An 18,356-nucleotide genomic window follows, 5' to 3' on the forward strand; every position below is an offset into this window, starting at 1 on the left:
TTTCCTGATTACATACAAAGGCAGGAAGGGTAATTTTAAGTAACATCAAAAGCCAGAATGAGACCTAGCATCGTACACTATACAAACTCTCAGCACTGTGGGCATTCAGTAGGAATTTTATCTCCAGATAGAAGTGATTCACTTTGCTCTTCCTTCCTGAGTTCACTGGGCAGATGTGATGTTTCTACAGAACCTCTGTCTTACAAAATCAGTCAAAATAATCTTATCAGGAAATTGTTAATTTTTACAAATCATATCACAATTTCCAATATTCCTTATATCCTGCTTTTTTGTTGTCTTTGAGGGAACTGCAGTGTAAATCTGGAGTCAAGAAGGAGGGTGATTGGAGTGGTATTCTTGGCCCTCCAATGCTTTACAGGAGGGTAAAACAGCACTTTAAAACCTATGCTTTCACATATATTAAAGGCTGAGTATCCATTATCCTAAATGCTTGGGGCCAGAACTACTTTGGATTTCTCAGGTTTTGAAATATTTGTACATATATACTGAGATGTTCTGAGGATGGGCCAAGTTTAAACATAAAATTGATTTATGTTTTACATTCACCTTACACACATAGCCTGAAGGTAATCTTACACATTACATAGTCTTATGAAACAAGTTTGTGTACACTGAAGCATCAGAAAGCAAAGGTGTCACCATCTCAGTCACACACATGTAGATCTGTGTTGGGTACCATCATTATTCCTTACTCTGCATTTAAGTGCTAGCAGAAAGTAACCATTTGTTATGCTTATTCACATGTAAGTACTTAAGACTGGAAAACACAACATACCATCAAACAGTGAAAAAGCAATGTGTTAGGAGTAATGAGGCAGCACCACAGCATCCTGGAACACCTGTACTGCTGCAAGGCAGCCCTCAGACTCCCCTACAAGGATGTGCTCTGACCTAAAGGTTACAGCACACAGGATTTTAAGAGAGCAGAAACGGCAGCAGCAGCTGAAGGACAAGGAAGCAGGTCCTCTAGAGATGGAAGCATTTTGCTGGATAGTGGTTTAAATGTTTCTTTCAGAATCATCTGCTCCTCAACAAGGGTTTTTGTCTTTGATGTCTTTGATTTCATAAACTCATGTGATTGCTTATTCTGTTATGAGTGCATGTTGACCCAGTTCAATGACCCAGTTCAATGAATTCATTTTCATCTCATCTACTGGCATTTCCCCTGCAGGTAAACACCACAGTCATCACCACTATCATCATGATCACCTTGATTCAGAACCATTTTGGCTATTTCACCATCAGTTGATGAAAGAACAATTGGAATCCACCACTGATGTTAAAAACTTCTTCCATTTCTCCCAGCTTGCCGACAGACTGAAGTTACATTTTCTCACTTGACATCCAGAATCCTTCAAAGTGACCCACTGTTCTTCATGCACACAGCCACAGGCCAGAGGATATGCCAGGCATGCACACATGTGTCTTCACTGTGTCCCAAGCACTGGCACAACAGAAAGCATTCTCCATGCTAAGCTCCTATTGAAAACCTGTTCAAACCCATGCATCTGCTCATTGGTGCCAGCATGTTACTCAATAAAGTACGTTTATACTGACCTCATTCATCTAGGGATATCCTGGTCAAATGGGTAGACTAACCAAGTTGCCTTTTCAGGGAACCACATTGCAGAAACCTTTCTGAAATAAGAATTTCAGTTGGAGAATGTGCTGAACAACGGTCAAAGGGTAACAACATCCTGCAGGCATCATCCTGTCCAGCTTCCCAGAACTGTGCACAAGCTATTGGTGCAAAATGTTTGCGAAGCCAGTCGGGAATAATGTCACTGGCAATCCCTGCCTTTCTGCTAGTACCATGGTGGACTGGTAAGAAATTTGTTTCATTAAAACAGCAAAGATGCCAGTTTTTGTTGTGTCACAGCACAGCTATTCTGTCTCTGGCACCCTTAACCATCAGAGAGACTGTCTTTTCAGCTGTGGTCAGTGTCTTTCTGGGACAAAAATGCTAAAATAGTAATGTTTCATCAGCCTTGTATATTTGTTCTGGGGTTAGATCTTCATCAGCGATGACCTTGGCAAACCTGTCAGTGGATTTCTCCATGGCTCTGTGATCTGTAGATGTTTTATTACCACAAATCTTTTAAAACTGCTTTATTTTTTGACATAGAGTTTTCCTATGTTGCTCAAGTGGCCTCAAGTGGTCTTATCACTTGGTCTCCTGAAGTAGATAGGACTAGAGGTATGTGCTACCACACCCATTTGTGCTGTTTTTTAATTAAATTTGTGCCTGTTTCCTTAGGTCAGCCTGTTGTGCACATACAATTCCTTTCCATTCCAGTTTGTCATGATAAAAGCTTTGTTTCAAGACCCACATGTCATTAAGTGGCATTTGTTCACTTTGATGCTGAGGGACCCACTTGTTCAACACACAATCCAGATTTTCATTTTCAGCTTTATGCTGCATTTGTCTATTTTTTATTAACTTTCTTCATCACTTCCACCAGAGAACTCCAACAGCTTAGTCCTCTGCTTCTTCCGGTCAGATAGGGCAGTCATTCCAACAGCTGTTATGCTTTACTCTTCTGTAAAGCATTTGCACTTATACCGCTGCACAGTCTCGCCAACAGCTTGGTTTGCTATGCTACAGATAGAAAAATTTTCTTTTTCTTGATTTTCTTACCTACAAATTTTTTTGACACTTTTCACAATATCTTTATACCACAGAGACAAGCAAAAACTGACAGTGAGCAATGCCCATAGGTCTTGGCCTCACGTGGATACACTGCGGAGAAGCTCCCTTGGCAAATCTGGCCTGCACATGTGCCATTTTATTACCTTTTGGGAGTGTGCAAGAGTGGGGGAGTCTGGGTGTGAACATCAAAGCTAAAGGGGGCTGGTGTTTTTCCTTTGGGGATGCTGAATAAAGTGTTTTGTTCCTGAGTTTTGACAGCAAACTGTCATGTGAGGTCAGATAGGAAATTTTCTATTTCTATCGTATTAGTATTTGAAAACTTTTAAAATTTAGAGCATTTTGAATTTTGAATTTGTATTTTCAGATTAGGAATGCTTAACCTAAGCATGAATATTTTTCAAAAATTACCAACATCTGGCTAAAACTATGACATCAACAAGCTTCCATGTGGCTTAGAATGAAATTGGCCTTATTTTTTTATGGCCTTTCCTTATTTTATCCAAGAGCTAAATGGAAGAGACACACTATCACTAAATTTCAATGTGGCCATAAAACTCAAGAGTACCAAGTTAGTAGGTGTGGACAAACTGGACCAAGTTAGTAGGTATGGACATGTAACACTAGTTAGTAGGTGTAGACATGGATCAAGTTATTAGGTGTAGACAGACACAAATATGTAAGCTCACACTCACAGACCATGTGAGCTATGGATGCAGCAGCCCCTGTGATACACCAGTGAAGGTAATTTCAGTTATGCCTGTAGCTCACTGATGTATTCTACACATGTATGAATGATTAACATGCTTTCCCTTTTGATTAAGATTAAACAGAGTCATGGGGGAAGAGAATATTGAAGAGAAAGATGAAGATGGAATAGCGCAATTGATTCCTCCAGAAAAATGCGTATCTTGATTTAAAAGAAAAAAAAACTGGTTCAGATGAATCACCAAGTGAAGACCATTTTATCAGAGTCTGAAAACCAGAGTATACAGCATAGATTATCGAGCACAGGTATGGAAAATTGAAAAAGAAGAATTTCTTCATTTCACTCCTGCCTGGTTTTTTTTTTTCCAGTACCAGGGATCAAACTCAGAACCTTGTGCTTGTGAGGCAGGAGCAGTGCCACAGAGCGAATCCCTGGCCCCCTACCTGTTTTGATTGTATGTATGGCTTTTGTTTTCTTCACCAGGGGAATTCCTTACCATAAAATAGTTTTTCCTATTGACTAATGGTACAGGAGGAAAGAAATGAAACTTTCCCAGTGTACTGAGCATGACCTAGCTCGGTGCAGCTTTGGGTTTTAGGTTAAGATAATTCATTTATGGTAATAGCAGGAGTTGGCCCAAAAGGGTTTCTGCCACAACTTCTCAATTCTGCTGTTGCCGACAATTCGTAAGCACACGGGTATGGCCATGTTCCAAGGAAATTTTATGAGCCAAAGAGGCAGAGGCAGTTTATCAACCTGTGACTTAACAAAACATACTCTATTCTTTTTTGCCCAGTGAAAAATAAAAGGCAAATTTCACTGTTAATGAAAGTTTATCTTTTCATTTATCTGATGGGTTGCTGATTGTGTTCTTCCTGTTCTACATCCCCATATGAGCAGGTCCATCCTGGTTTTATTGCTGCATCCCTGGAAATAGAACTTGGCCTGGAAAATAATAGTCACTAAAAAAAATTTGATGAATGAATTTTAAAAAAAGACATTGTCATCCAGGTAGAATGGTGCACACCTGAAATTCCACTACTCTGGGAAGCTGAGGCAAGAGAATCTAGAGTTTGAGATTAGCAATTTAGCAAGATTCTGTCTCAAAATTTAAAAAATTTAAAAGACTTGGGTACTTAGCTCAATGAGAAGCCCTGGGTTACTCCCCAGTACTGCAACTACAACAGCAAACCAGAGTTAGAGACAAGCTGGAAAGCAGCAGAAGGGGGAAAGAAAGGAACAAGACACCTTACAGCACATTCTCCAAGAGTATATCCACCTGTAGCAGAGGCCATATTGTTTTGTTCCCACATCAGGGAAGAAATGGAAATGATACATGTTTATGTGGAAGAATATTATGTGGGCATGAATAAAGGTGCTTGGAGAGAAGGGGACAAGATGATTTATACTCTATAGATTCCTACCAGGTCTATGGTCTCTCCATATCTTCTTAAGTGCTTTTGAAAACAAGATTTATCCAATAAAATGTGCCTTCTTTTTATTTCCCTGTTTTGAGGGTGGTTATGGAAATATTGTAAAGAGCCTAGGTATGGGTGCTCATTTCCGACATCAGAGCCAATGTTGAATCCTAATCATCTAATGGCTTCCAAAGCCTCTCAGGAAAAACACAAAGGAATAAATAAGCAGAGCTCTAGGGACAGGCTTCAGGACAAAGATGACCCTCCCTGGGACTGTCAGAAATAGGGAACAATGGGTGGGACCGGAGGAGGAGGGACGCTTTCTACCACTCTGCACAGTGAACCACCTGTAGACCACGTGACCGTGGTCACTAGGCAGAGTGACCCTTGGCACTGAGAATGGAAAAGTGCCACAGAGGAACACAGGAGGATCGTCCATGAGAGACGACTTTACTGTTCTTATTCTGTAGCCACTGAACAAAATCCTACACCCATTCTGAGGAAAAATGTAAAGTGAAATCATTTATGTGGGGGTTATATCACTTGCATTTTCACTGGAAGCAATCTAGTCTCAGTTTGCAGGCAGGGACTGATTTTTCAAAAAAATTTAGATTATTTCCTATCAGTTGAGACAAGCAAGTAAAAAAAAAAATCTACATTGTACAGCCCAGATCTATTCCTTCCTAATCACTCCATGTCAGCTCACTAGAAACAAGGATGCTGTCTAATCTTCTCTATTTCCAGGGACTATAGGGAGATGTGCCTTGAGGGAAGTGATGATAAACTCTTCCCTGCAAAGAAGATAAACTTGTTACAGCGTCCATTTAGTCTTAATATATTCTTATATCATTTTCACATTAACCTCTCCTTCCCATGGATATTTTCAATCTACAAAACTTATGAGAGCTCCTTTCCAGTGGCTGCAGCTCCTTGCTGCAATGGTCCCTGAGCACCCAGGAAGCACATCAGCACTGGACAACCCCATCTTGGCATGCGGGAGACCTGGCAGAAACCACAACTCGGAGCGTGAGTGACAGAGCCCAAGAGGACACCCACTAGGTTCACCAGATTCACCAACATAGCAAGGGCTGAATGAATGCTTGTTACATACAAAATGAAGGAACAGAATTCCAGGGGCTTATTAAATATTTGCAGTAAAACTGGCTCAGGATTAGAAACTAATATTTTGATTGTTTGAGTCACAAACCTTTTCCACCTTAACTTATTATCTTTAACAGCAGTTCAACTCCAGAAAAAAGAAAAAGCCACATTTACACAAGTTAGATGAGAATTTGCCAAGGAGGACACTTGGCAAAAATTCAGCCAAAGTGATAACATTCAAGGGGGTGCTCAAAATACATGGTAAATGTTTAAATTTTAAAAATTATTATAGTAAGTGTTTAAATTTTAAAAAATCATTAAAGTAAAATACACACTGCCATCAATCTCCCCCAAAATGTTCCCCCACCCTTCAAACATGCTCCCATTATTCTTGGCACTTTGTGAAACTGTCCTCTTTCACGTCTTTTACAAAAATTTGGTGAATGCTGCTGCTGAATGCCATACAACAAAAAGGCAGGCTTGTGAAAATATGCTGTGTTCTCATCCACCTTATTCACTGGACCTGGCACCATACAACCTCTGACAGACTTAATTTGTGGTTCAACCAAAATTGAAAGTGGCTTCTGATACTTTAAAGACTTTCAATTTCTTAGCCATGTAATCTAGTCAGTGATGTATCAGCAAATACTACCTAAAGGCAAAGGGGTTTCCTAACTAAGGAAACGTTTCTAGTTCCTATTTTTGAACAGCCCATATCTTTCTGTATATAGAGCAGAACTTATGTATTTCGTATTCTAAATTTTCTATCATCCATTTTTCTAACAGAGTACATTATAAAATAAAACCTAGTAAAAGATGGAACCCAAAATATGGAAAAATAAGTCACACTACAAATTTCAAATATCTCTATGATATAAACACTTTTTTCTTACATTACTGTTGATAGCTGAGAGGTGAAGGGATGACTGACAGCCAACTGCAACCAATGACAGTCATCAAGATGGCCCTTCTAGTATCTATTTTTGAGACTATTTACTATGTTGAACACTTTTTGTCTTCTCATTCTGGCAATAGAACTACGCTACATCCCATAACCACTTTCCTCCTGAGCACCATGGTGTCCTGGGGCAGGCCAGAGTGACTTATGACAAAGGACACTGTGAATAATGTTGAACTTGGCAAAAGCACCCCTGGAGATCATTCACCCAGGCTGTAGGATACCCAGTCATCACAGACCTGAGAGCCCCTTGATGTGCCACCATGCTGCTCAAAATCTCAGAAAGCAGTGTTTTTTAAAGATGCAGTATTCAGAGGGCAGAAAGTGAAGAAGACAAAAAAAAAAAAAAATCATGTCAAAGGACATATGCTTTGCTATAAAAATCTTGCTTGATCCAACATTTATTCTATCCCATCCCCAAATTAAGCCTGAAGCTGACAGAAGGAAATAAATACCAAAGTAATTTGTAAAGCAAAGATATTACTGTTATCCACACTCAGACAAGAGTTCTATCAACCCAGGAATTATAACGAGACTGTACAAAGAATGTTTTTCTAATTAATGTATCTAGATGATTCAAAGGAACCTAAGCATCTAAAAGAAAAATAAACTCATCTTGAGAAGATTAGTTCATGCTCTTGTTTTTACACTCAGCATTAACTCTTAGGAGTTTCAAGTCACATTAGCTGCTGAACAAGGACGCCTTTAACTCTAGGCTATCTACTTTCACTCACGTGACCCAGTACCTGCGGATGGCCACAGTGAGGGCCTCTGGTGAGCTGGCACATGGACAGATGACCTCCTGCCGAAGGCCTTTACTCTGGAAGACATTGAGAAACGCATCACAAGAAGAAATAGACCCTAGAGGGAGAGAGGGACAATGATCAGACAACTGTAGCGCAGTGCTCAATGACAAATACCCTGTGATATAAAACAGTTTTGAAGTTAGGATTTGAGCACAAATGGAGTTAGGCAGCATGGAAAGATGATTTATTTAATACAATTTATTATGTGTTTTACAATGAAAGATCATATTCTCAAACTTACAGAACTCAAAAACTTTTTAAATGGAGCTGATACACTTAAGAATATTGTCTGACTGACAAAATTATTTTAATGAATTTTCTGGAACTTGCTCCACCATTTTCAGTATGAAAGTTCCAAGAAATGCAGAAATGTAAACTAAATAAACAAAATTTCCCTCTGTATTAACCTGAAGCAAACATAAGATACTATAACTATTAGAAACATAAAAAAACCAATACAGATTTACTTTGCGTTATGCAAGATATATTGTTCTGTAGAGAGATAGATTAAAAAACAATTATCTAGTCAATTTTCTCAAGTTTAAAATTATTTTATAAACGAAAGTCATTTGTACAATTATGTTTATAAGCTCACTTGTGAATCAGGCACTAAGAAAGGGTGCTATATTAATCCTACTTATATAGAAGAGTTTACTGTAAAACAGTGTGCTGCTATGCCAGTGGTAGCCTCATGTATCTCGTGCTTAACTGCATATTTGAATAATATCAAAGGGTCATCACAGATGATTGACATACACCTTCTCAGTTTGCACTTAGAAGTTGGTACTCTGTGTGGTACTTTGCAATACCCATGTGTGAAATTGCCTAATAACATATTTCTCAGATTATATTTCCATCACGTGTCATATGGCTGTATTGAAATTTAAATTTAAAAAAAATTTGGCCTATGTGGAGTCTACTAGCCAATTAGAATTTTTTTTCCAGACCACTACTTGTTCAATATTAGTTTTGAAAATCTTTCTAAAACAAATCACATCCTCTGATGTCTTGTTAATGCTTGAGATGTTTTTTTAAATTATATGGAAAAATGTTTAAGTATTTTTCAGTTTTGCTTTGGTTGAGTTCTACTATATTTGAATGTTATTATAGTTTTTATTCCTTTGCATTGTTTTTCTTTGAATAATTTTAATTTTTGTATATGTGTTCAATAATAAAGTTATACATTTAAAATTTTAAAAATTTTAAAAAAGGAAGGGTACTACAGTTTACAAATACTGCTATAGTTTAAAATACGTATGTTGTACAGTTGACAAATGTGTCCAGAGACATCCTTTCATTCAATTTATTTCATTCATTTACTTGGTTTCTGGTTTTATATACTCTTCCCACAAAAGCAAGCTAGCTAGCTTGTTTCAGTTGATTACAGTATTTCTTAAGGTGTATTAACAATATTCTGTAAAAGGGCTAAGTTGCTTTATCTGGGTATTTTTTGTTATAGGATTTGATAATGATGTTCCAATAAAAATGACAGATTAATTTACTGACCAATAAAACTACCATAGACCTCAAAATAATAAGTTAGGGATGACTTCATTCCATCCTCATAAAACTTTATGATTTGGGTACCATTTTATAGCTGAGAAAACAGGATTAGAAAAGAAAGTCTCTGCATAGAACTATGCTGTTTCTCTTTACCCCAAGGCTACTGTCTACAAACACCTTGCTTTTAACCATTCTATCTTACTTTTAGGCTACAGTGAATAATACCAGTTTTTTTTTTTGTACTGGCAATCGAACTCAGCACCTTGTGCTTGTGAGGAAGGTGGTGGAACCACTGAGTTAAATCCCTGACACCAGTTGGTTATTTTAAGGCAAGTTTTTAACTACCATTAAGATTATAAAAAGAAACATCAAAGCACAAAGAATGACACCTGGAAAATAAGGAGTTCTATGCTTGCTTGTCTTTCAAGTTATGTTGGACTTGTCACTTACAGGGATTTGCTCCATCAGCCACTATTAACATGCGGAGAGAGGATAGGTTGACATCTCTTTGATCTCTGTGTGCTACCAATGCCCAGTGCATATCCCTCGATTTCACGCAAGCCACCTTTGCTACAAAGAAAAGCAGAAATTAACATGTGTCACCATCAAACTGTCCAATATTCAAAAGGAGAGGTAATCATGATTCATGGGGAGTAGTAAACCATCTTCCTTTGTCACAAAAATACCAATGAGCCACAGGGGAGACCAACCTTTGTACTGGCAGACTTTCTGGATCCAGGAAAGGGGGTTCACCTTCATCAGGGAGTAAGGAATGCTGATCACATGCATCATGTTCATAACGCTCTGAAACCAAAAACACATACACACAAGAGGTAAGGCAGATTTAATATTAGATGAGATATTAAGAGTGAAGAAAAATAAGAGTAAAAATTACCATGATTTGTAACAGACACAGAAACATTATAAGCAGTTACGCTCCACAGAAATATCCAAAATGCCTTAAATAAGGTGACTTCTCTATTAGAAGGCTACCACTGTCATCCCTTATGAAAATGGCTCTACCAATCATAAGACAAAATATCTGTCTACAACCTATGCAGAACCTTCATTTCAAAGGCAAGTTTGTGGAAATCCTGTCCCCCTTGGGGAATACTGCAACAGCAGATCCCATAAATATTCATAAACACTGACCCACAGAGAAAAAAATAAGAACATCCCAGGCAGATTAGATGTAGAGAAAAGTGGCCCAAGCATGAATAAGATATTAATAACATTACTGTAAAATCTCAAAAGCCAAAAGTGGAGGAAGAAAGTGGACTTCACACGAGTGTTTAGAAGGCTGTTCCTACAGCTCTAACCTTGATACATGGCTTCAGGACTCAAGTAGCTATCAAAAGCAACTCACACTGTTGAAAGCTACCAGAGCCAACAACCTAGGCCTGCTGACAAAAATTTTCTTCTTCCTAAATGAGACGAAGGGACTTACCAATGCCAGTCCACATACAAACCAAAATTGGAGTGCTGGCACCAAACACACGTGGCTAAGATACAGACACTGGGCAAGGCAGGTGGCGCTCACTTACCGTTAGGATGCCGTGCCACAGCCCGACGTCCTTCTTGAAGTCTAGCACATTCACAATGGTTTCAGCTGTACAAGAAAGAGAGGCATGAGACTGCAGTGAAAACCTACCACTACCTCAGGGGGTAAGCATGGATTTGGAAGGGTACTATTTCACTGCACTGTCAGACAGACCACTGCAAAGTGCTGGCCAGGCCTGGTGAATAGGTGAATATTCTGACTTGTAAGTGAACAGCATAGCTATGCACACAATGTCTTAAAAACAGATCCTTTCCTTTGCATATTTATTTCCCCCCTGCTCCGCCTGCTGCTTTCTCTTTCAAAAAGAACTCTTTTCCTTTTCCTCCTGTGTCTCTCCCAGAAAGGGAAGTGTACCTTGCTGTCAGCTTGCCTTACATGGGAAGGAGGGAGTACATTTTAGGCAAGGCCTGGGTCTACGATGCTTGACCAAAAGTCTTCAAAGGTGGGACTGGGACAATAGAGCAAGTGAGACTCGCAGAGCCAGGGAAAGAAGAATATTTAAGGATTATTTTGGGGCAGGCCTTTAGGAAGGAAGGCCTGTTGTGGCCTATTTTTTCCTGCACAGGAACATGGTGTGACAAGCCAGGGGTGCAGAGGCATCTATTTTAGCCCTTCCCTCTCTGGGTCCAACTGATGGTTGTTACCATGGTTACTTCTGCTCACTCTACCTCTCTGCCTGCTACTCGGGGAGAAAACCATCAGCCACCAGTTTTCTTCACCATGGAAGCCCACACCGTGGAGCCTGGAAAAGCCACCCCCAAAGATTCTCATTCAGTGGGTAAGGGTGGGATAAAGTGTGGGAATTTTTTAAGCTTTCAAAGATATACTCATGTGCAACCAGGAATGAATGCCCAGGGTATTAACCATTATGGGCTAAATTATGTACCCAAGTTTCATAGGACAAAGTGTTAGCCTCCTATATGGGTGTGTGTGGCAATAAGGCCTTTAAGAAGGTAATTAATATCCAGTGAGATCCTAAGAATGGAGCTGTAATTGGCACCATTGTAAGAGGAGAGCAACCTCTTTCTCCAGGCACACACACAATAAAAGGTGGGGTGAAGACAGAGGGAGAGGTGCCATTGATGACCTGGAAGGGTCCATACCATGAATCACCCCTGCCAGTCTCTGGTCCTGGACTTTCAGTCTCAGGACTGTCTCTGTGGTTTAACCAGCCAGTCCAGCGGTACTGTTACGACAATACAGCCAATAGGCTAGATCAGCAATTAAGTTTCATTTAGTTGAGTAACACATTGAACTACTTCCACAGTTCCTAGTGGAAAACACCGAGTGGCTCTCCATCATGCATCCTGGTCAACAGAGTATCTCAGAGAACCAAGGTGGCTGGGAATCTTGGTTTGGTCCACACCTTCTGTGTAACTGCACGCCTGTGTGAGCGCCTGGCAGTGCGTCAGCAGTGCGATCCTTGTTACAGTCACGCCAAGCACGCTTCCATCCTTGCATGTCTTGTACTGAAAGGAGAAAAGGAGAGAGAGTGATGCAAAAGTCATTCTAACCTTGCAAGTGCAAGGTCCTGAGTTCAATCCCTGGTCCCCCTCCCCCTCCAAAAAAGGTCACTCTGTCAAAGTCTTGGTCTCCTCATCCATCAGCCTCTTGAAGTATTTAATTTCCTTTTTATTTTTTATCTTACAGTATTGGGGATTGAACCCACGGGCTTTGCATGGAGCTACATGCCCAGCCCTTTTAAAATTTTTAGACAGAGTCTTGCTATTTTCCCAGGTTGGGCTTGAATGTGCAATCCCCCTGCCTCAGCCTCCCTGAGTACTGCGATTACAGATGTGCACCAACAAGCCTGGCATCTCATGGTATTTGAGATGCTTTGAGTCTCTCCCTTCTGGCACTGATGTTATGATGAGAAATACATATCATTTCCCAAAGTACACAGCTAGACCAAGTGGAAGGAGACAGTGACTTACCTCAATATAAGCAGTGTCATTATTTGCATCTTTAATATGAGGGAACCAATCTCGAGGAGGTTTAGAGAGGTGTTTAGACTCTGTGACAAACCACAGAAGCTTTGGCCAACCTTAGAAATAAATGATAAATTCCTTTAAGTAAGGAGTACCTAGAAAAGCCTGGAGACCTTCTCTTTCCATTCATGTGACATACTTTCAAACACCATATCAGGCTGGATGAAATCTCTGGTTTTTCTCTTTGTCATCAAATCCAAGACAACATCAACTAAAGAGCACTGAGCCACCAGCAGTTACATCATGTCACCCAGAGCTGAGGAGCCATGTGTGTTATGAGAGACACTGACAGGTGAGCAATTCTGTGTTCTGGAGTTGACAGACTCCCCCATGAGTGAGGAGCACTCTTGAAAAGGACATAAAGAACTCGGGAGGCCTGAGTGCTCTCACCAGCTCTGTGGCATACCTTTGAACTGCGGGATCTCTCCTGTTGGGCTTTTCGGCAGCCCTTTGTGACAAGCATCACTCGTCAAGGCTACAGTAACTCCACAGCTTCCAAGTAAGAAACCTATCTGCTGACTCCCTGCATCCTGAGAAAGGGCAACAAAGAGAGAAGCGTTAAAAAGCTGAGATATGGCTCCACTCTTGGCAAAAATCCTGCCTAACCTTAGATACTGCAGATGTGAACTACCCTTCCCAAGCCCCTTTTCCCTTCCTGAATACTTAGAGACTCTGGGAAGGGGCTTAGGAGTCAGCAGATGTGGGATCAAACCCTAGCCTTGCCACTTGCAATCTGTGCCACCTTGAGCAAGTTAGTTAGCTTGCTTGGACTCGGTTTCCTCTTCTGTAAAATGAGGGCAAAAATAGCCATTTCATAAGTTCCTTTCGTAGGACAAAGGAAAAGAGCATGCAAAGTGCTCAGCACACGGGTGGCACTTGGCTGGCCTCATTAAAAGTTTGCCATTGCCAGGCTTGGTGGTGCACACTTGTAATCCCTATACTGGGGAGGATGTGGCAGGAAGATGGCAAGTTCAAGGCCCATCTGGGCAACTGTGTGAGACCCTGTCTCAAAATAAAAAGGGCTGGTGATGTAACTCATTAGTAAAGTACACCTGGGTTCCATCCCCAGTGCTGAAAAAAAAAGTTTATTATATTTGCCTCCGAATCTTTAATTATATAACTATGGTGGTAAGAGTTAATTACTGTGGAAAACAGAAAGGGTCCAAGAAATCATTTTGTATTAAGCATACTAACAGCAAGTGCCTAATTTTTAAATACCCAAAGACTAGAGATGAAGCTAATATAATGGATGGAGTGGGTGCATGAGGCAGAGCCATCTTCAATGAGAGGAATGAAGCCCAGGCCACCTTTTCCCACCCTGAGCACGTCACGTCTCAACGAAATGAGCAACGGGGCATGGCTGCAGGACCTTGACTCTGGAGACAAAAAGTGCAGGAAGATGTCCTGTTGCCAGCACTGATTCTGGACTGTCACATCTGAACAGAAACCACAGGTGGGGCTCTCTGGCTGCAGGAGCCACAGGGACTGCCACCTGTGGGAGTTTTATTGCCCATTACATCCAGTTGCCCACAGAAAGTGGCCTAGTCAGTTCAACTTAATTCCTTAATTCCTACACTCCTACCAGCTCTGCTGCTTTGTATATGTTGGTTTACAAAATAAAATGAAACCCCCAAAGTAGTCAGCATTCCTGGAACTAAAACATCACAGTGCAGTGCATGAGTAGAACTGCATTCCTCAGACGGCTCTGCATGAACTCCAGCAAGAGCCCAGCACAGCCTGGTAGTGGCCTGGGAACCAGGGGCCTGGCTGGCCGACTTCACTGGGCCATGTCTTGCCAACAGAAAACCATGGAACAAAGGGTGGTGTTTTCAACTGTGCAAATTAAGCAGCATTAAAATTTCAAAGCTATAGTCTTTTAGGTGTTTAGTTCACACTTTTCTTAGTGTAGATTTAAAGATGATGTGAGTACACATCTCTCTACATAGAATTTTTAAAAATTCATTTTATTGGTACATTTAAGGTACACAATATAATGACATTCATCATTGGAAATTTGCACTTTTACATAATCAATCTTGGTTCTTATCTTTTCCCCAGAATTTTTACAAAGCAAGAGCACCCAGCAAGGAGGGAGGTCTGAGCCTCAGCAGAGGGGGCGGGCCCACTTTTGGAAACATTCTTCTCGTACTTTTCCCTCTGGCAGCACATTGTCAGGTGAAGCTGCAATCAGGTACAGTATGTGAATCTGATTACCACATTAGCAATGATGCCACTCTGCAGAGATGAAGGAGACAGGTGGGATGCTGTGGGCATCAGCAACAGAGGGCAGCTGTCTCTTGACATGTGAAGACCACACTGATTCAGGAGGCATGCACCACAGCTGTCTCCCAGCAGGGAAAGGTTGGGGTCAGAGGTACAGCTGTGTGTGGCATCCACACAGATGTGGACAAGAAGGTAAACCACTCTGATCTTGGGCCTCCTGGCCAGAAGCCCCACCAACCCTTGCACCTTGTCTTCTTACATCTGTACATAATTTAATGTGCCAAGTAATAAACTCAGGTACACAAAAGACTCCAAAAACCTAAAAGACTAGAAACCATATGGATAGGAGAGGAACCAGGATGCTGCTGCACAGACAGCACATGTGGTCCTCAAACCTGCTCCTCCTCTGCCTCTAGAAAGTCCCTCCCCAGGGACCCCTGGCAGGAAGACCTCTGTGTCCAGCCCTAGGGAGCCCTCTCAGGGCAGCACTTACCATGCCTGACACCAAGCCCCTACCTGGAGCCTTCCACACATAGCCCTCAGCACAGACCAAGGAATGAGCCATCGGCCTGAGCACACCAGCATCAAAGCCAAAGGGAAGTGAGGTCTTTGTGGGCCTCACAGTCTCTGTACATGCCCTTGAGGTCAGGATGCTAGGATGCATTCCAGGCCAGTGGCAGCCACTTCCCATGATCCACAGGGTTCCTGTGCTGTCCCTGGCAAGGTCGTTGCTGTCTCCTTTTGGCTGGATCTGAGGCCAAGCCGGGATCATAAGCCCAATCTCAGGAAGAAAGTGAAATGAAATGAGTCCCCAAGGACACACACTCTAACCTTGACATCATTTTCCACGTGCTTTCTCTCTAAAAATAAGAATATTCTTGGCAACCAGTTTCTTTCTCAGACACAGGCTGACACAGTGTCACACTCTGAGGGAGGTGTGGCCATGTTTATGCAAACACTACCTCCTCAGAAACTGGTTATGCCACTTTCTAGGTCCTTCCTTGCGGGCAGTCTCTTTTGCAGTAAACCCTTGAGAGTTCATTGGAATAGACAGGCCAGTATGGATATGTCACAGGACCATCACCCACCCCACTCCTGCCCAAGCCAGGCAAAAAGCACCAATCATTCACATGAGGATTCTCTAAGAAAGGAAGCTTAAGCTCATGAAACATCACCTCCCAAAAACTTATCTTGGATTTGCAACCCTACAACTACCAGTGTTTATTCAATTTCATTCTTTGCCTACTGAAACTGCTGGCTCAATGGTTTGTTAGCTCTCAGGAGATATTAGATAATAATGTAATGGAGAGATGAACCTTAAACTCACTACTCTGCAGAATCAACAAAAAATACTTCATACAGATAAGTTTAAAGATAATTATGGTAATGGAACCAGGTGGAACAAGGAAGCTGACAAAACAAATTTTGTTTATCAGTAATAAGATAAACTTAGGAATTAATGTATTTTGCTGATCAATTTTAACTATTTATAATGAACATTTTCAGACACACACAAAGATACAGAGAAAAGGAGAAAGAAATCTCTTATGTCCATTATCCAGCATCAACAACTATCAGTGCTTAGCCAATAAAACCTTCTTATCCTCAGTATACACAAACCTAGACAGGTACCCCCCACCATAAGCAAATGTATGATCAAAAAACATGGAAAATGTTTAAATTTTAAAATTTAGTACAGTAAAAGACACACTGCCATTAATTTCCCTCAAAATACTCCCTCTCACTTCCAACACACTAATCCCATTATTCTTGCCACTTTTTGAAGCAGCTCCTTAAGTCCTCTTTTTTTGAGGGTCTCTAGTTGTTTTGTTGTGGCTGCCTTGATGTTCTGATCCTTCCAGGATCGTTTTGACTTTGGGGAAGAGCCAAAATTTGCACAGTGCCAGATCTGGGGAATAAGGTGGATGACGACATTCTGATGTTTTCATGAGGCTCCCATTCCATTGAAGGGCACTGGGCAGCTGCACTTTTTTTAAAATCACACTTTATAAAGATAACTTCCAAAGGCTTTAGAAAGTGGCAAAATAATGGAATGTGTTGAAAACACAGAAATATTTTAAGGAAGTTTAGTGACAATGTGTCTTTTATAAATAAAGCTTTTTAAACATTAAGCATATCTTTTGATTACACCTCATACACATACATGTACAAATGATACACCCACCCACATGTATACACAAGCACACAGAAATGACAGCATATACAAGTGCACACAAGCATATTACATACTTGTACATCCACAAACTTCTATACATAGACAAGAACAACCCCAAACACACCCTGAAGGAGGTAAAAATCAAACCCCACTTGTCAGCCACACCATTTGCCCACACATCCTTCAGCTGAGGGGGTACCCTCTGTGCAGTTCCCACTCCTTGGCAGCTCCACTCCCTCCTCCCCACTCCGGTTCCTAAGGTCCCAGCTCTGCAGATTTCCTTTACCAAAATGCCACCCTGAGAGTTCACATTAAGTCATAAGCATGTACCAAGATATTTATGTCACCTCTTTCAGAAGGCTCACTTAATACTTATTGTTTTTCCAAGAAAAGCCCAGGTCCTGACGGCTTCACCACTGAATTCTACAAGACATTTAGAGAGGAACTACTGCCACTACTCTTTAAACTCTTCAATGAAATTGAAAGGGAAGCAATACTCCCAAATTCATTCTTGGAAGCAAGCATCACCTTGATCCCCAAAGGAGAGAAAGACCCAACCAAAAAAGAGAACTATAGGCCAATCTCACTAATGAACATAGATTCAAAATTCCTTAATAAGATACTGGCAAACAGAATGCAGAAGATCATCAAAAAGATCATACACCCTGACCAAGTGAGATTCATCCCAGGGATGCAGGGATGGTTCAACATATTTATATCAATAGATGTAATACACTATATCAATAGAGCCAAGGACAAAAAACATGTGATCATCTCAATAGATGCAGAAAAAGCATTTGACAAAATCCAACACGCATTTATGATAAAAACCTACAAAAAATTGGAATAGACCGTCTCTACCTCAATCTGACAAAAGCCTTCTATGAAAAAACAACAGTCAATATCATACTAAATAGTCAAAAGCTGAAATCTTTCACACTAAAATCAGGAACAAGACAAGGATGTCCACTATCACTACTCCTGTTCAGTATAGTCTTGGAAACATTAGCCACAGCAATTAGACGAGAAAGAAATAAAAAGAATAAAGATAGGAAATGAAGAAGTCATACTATCATTATTTGAAGATGACATGATACTCTATTTAAAAGACCCCAAGAACTCCACCAGAAGTCTTCTAGACTTAATAATCAAATTCAGTAAAGTAGCTGGATACAAGGTCAACACACAAAAATCAATAGCTTTTCTGTACACGAAAACCAGATTCACTGAGAGAGAAACAGGGCA

General features: G+C 40.8%; 1 protein-coding gene across 6 annotated transcripts in view; it reads right to left on the reverse strand.

The window, feature by feature from the left end:
- The window catches only part of Dip2c (DIP2 acetate--CoA ligase C (putative)), a 436,072-nt gene that overhangs the window by 93,785 nt on the left and 323,931 nt on the right, over positions 1 to 18,356 (reverse strand). For all 6 annotated transcript variants that reach the window (XM_013075790.3, XM_004854585.3, XM_004854586.3 and 3 more), the window contains 7 exons: positions 13,119 to 13,242; positions 12,659 to 12,768; positions 12,091 to 12,193; positions 10,708 to 10,772; positions 9,874 to 9,967; positions 9,614 to 9,733; positions 7,601 to 7,715 (listed from right to left, as the gene is read on the reverse strand). In XM_013075790.3, coding sequence (XP_012931244.1) covers positions 7,601 to 7,715; positions 9,614 to 9,733; positions 9,874 to 9,967; positions 10,708 to 10,772; positions 12,091 to 12,193; positions 12,659 to 12,768; positions 13,119 to 13,242 — 731 coding nt within the window. The remainder of the gene's footprint in view (positions 1 to 7,600; positions 7,716 to 9,613; positions 9,734 to 9,873; positions 9,968 to 10,707; positions 10,773 to 12,090; positions 12,194 to 12,658; positions 12,769 to 13,118; positions 13,243 to 18,356) is intronic.

Source organism: Heterocephalus glaber, unplaced genomic scaffold (assembly GCF_053883595.1).
Source record: "Heterocephalus glaber isolate CG9 unplaced genomic scaffold, H.glaber_assembly_v1.0 deba00001472, whole genome shotgun sequence".
In the NCBI taxonomy this organism is placed as follows: Eukaryota; Metazoa; Chordata; class Mammalia; order Rodentia; family Bathyergidae; genus Heterocephalus; species Heterocephalus glaber.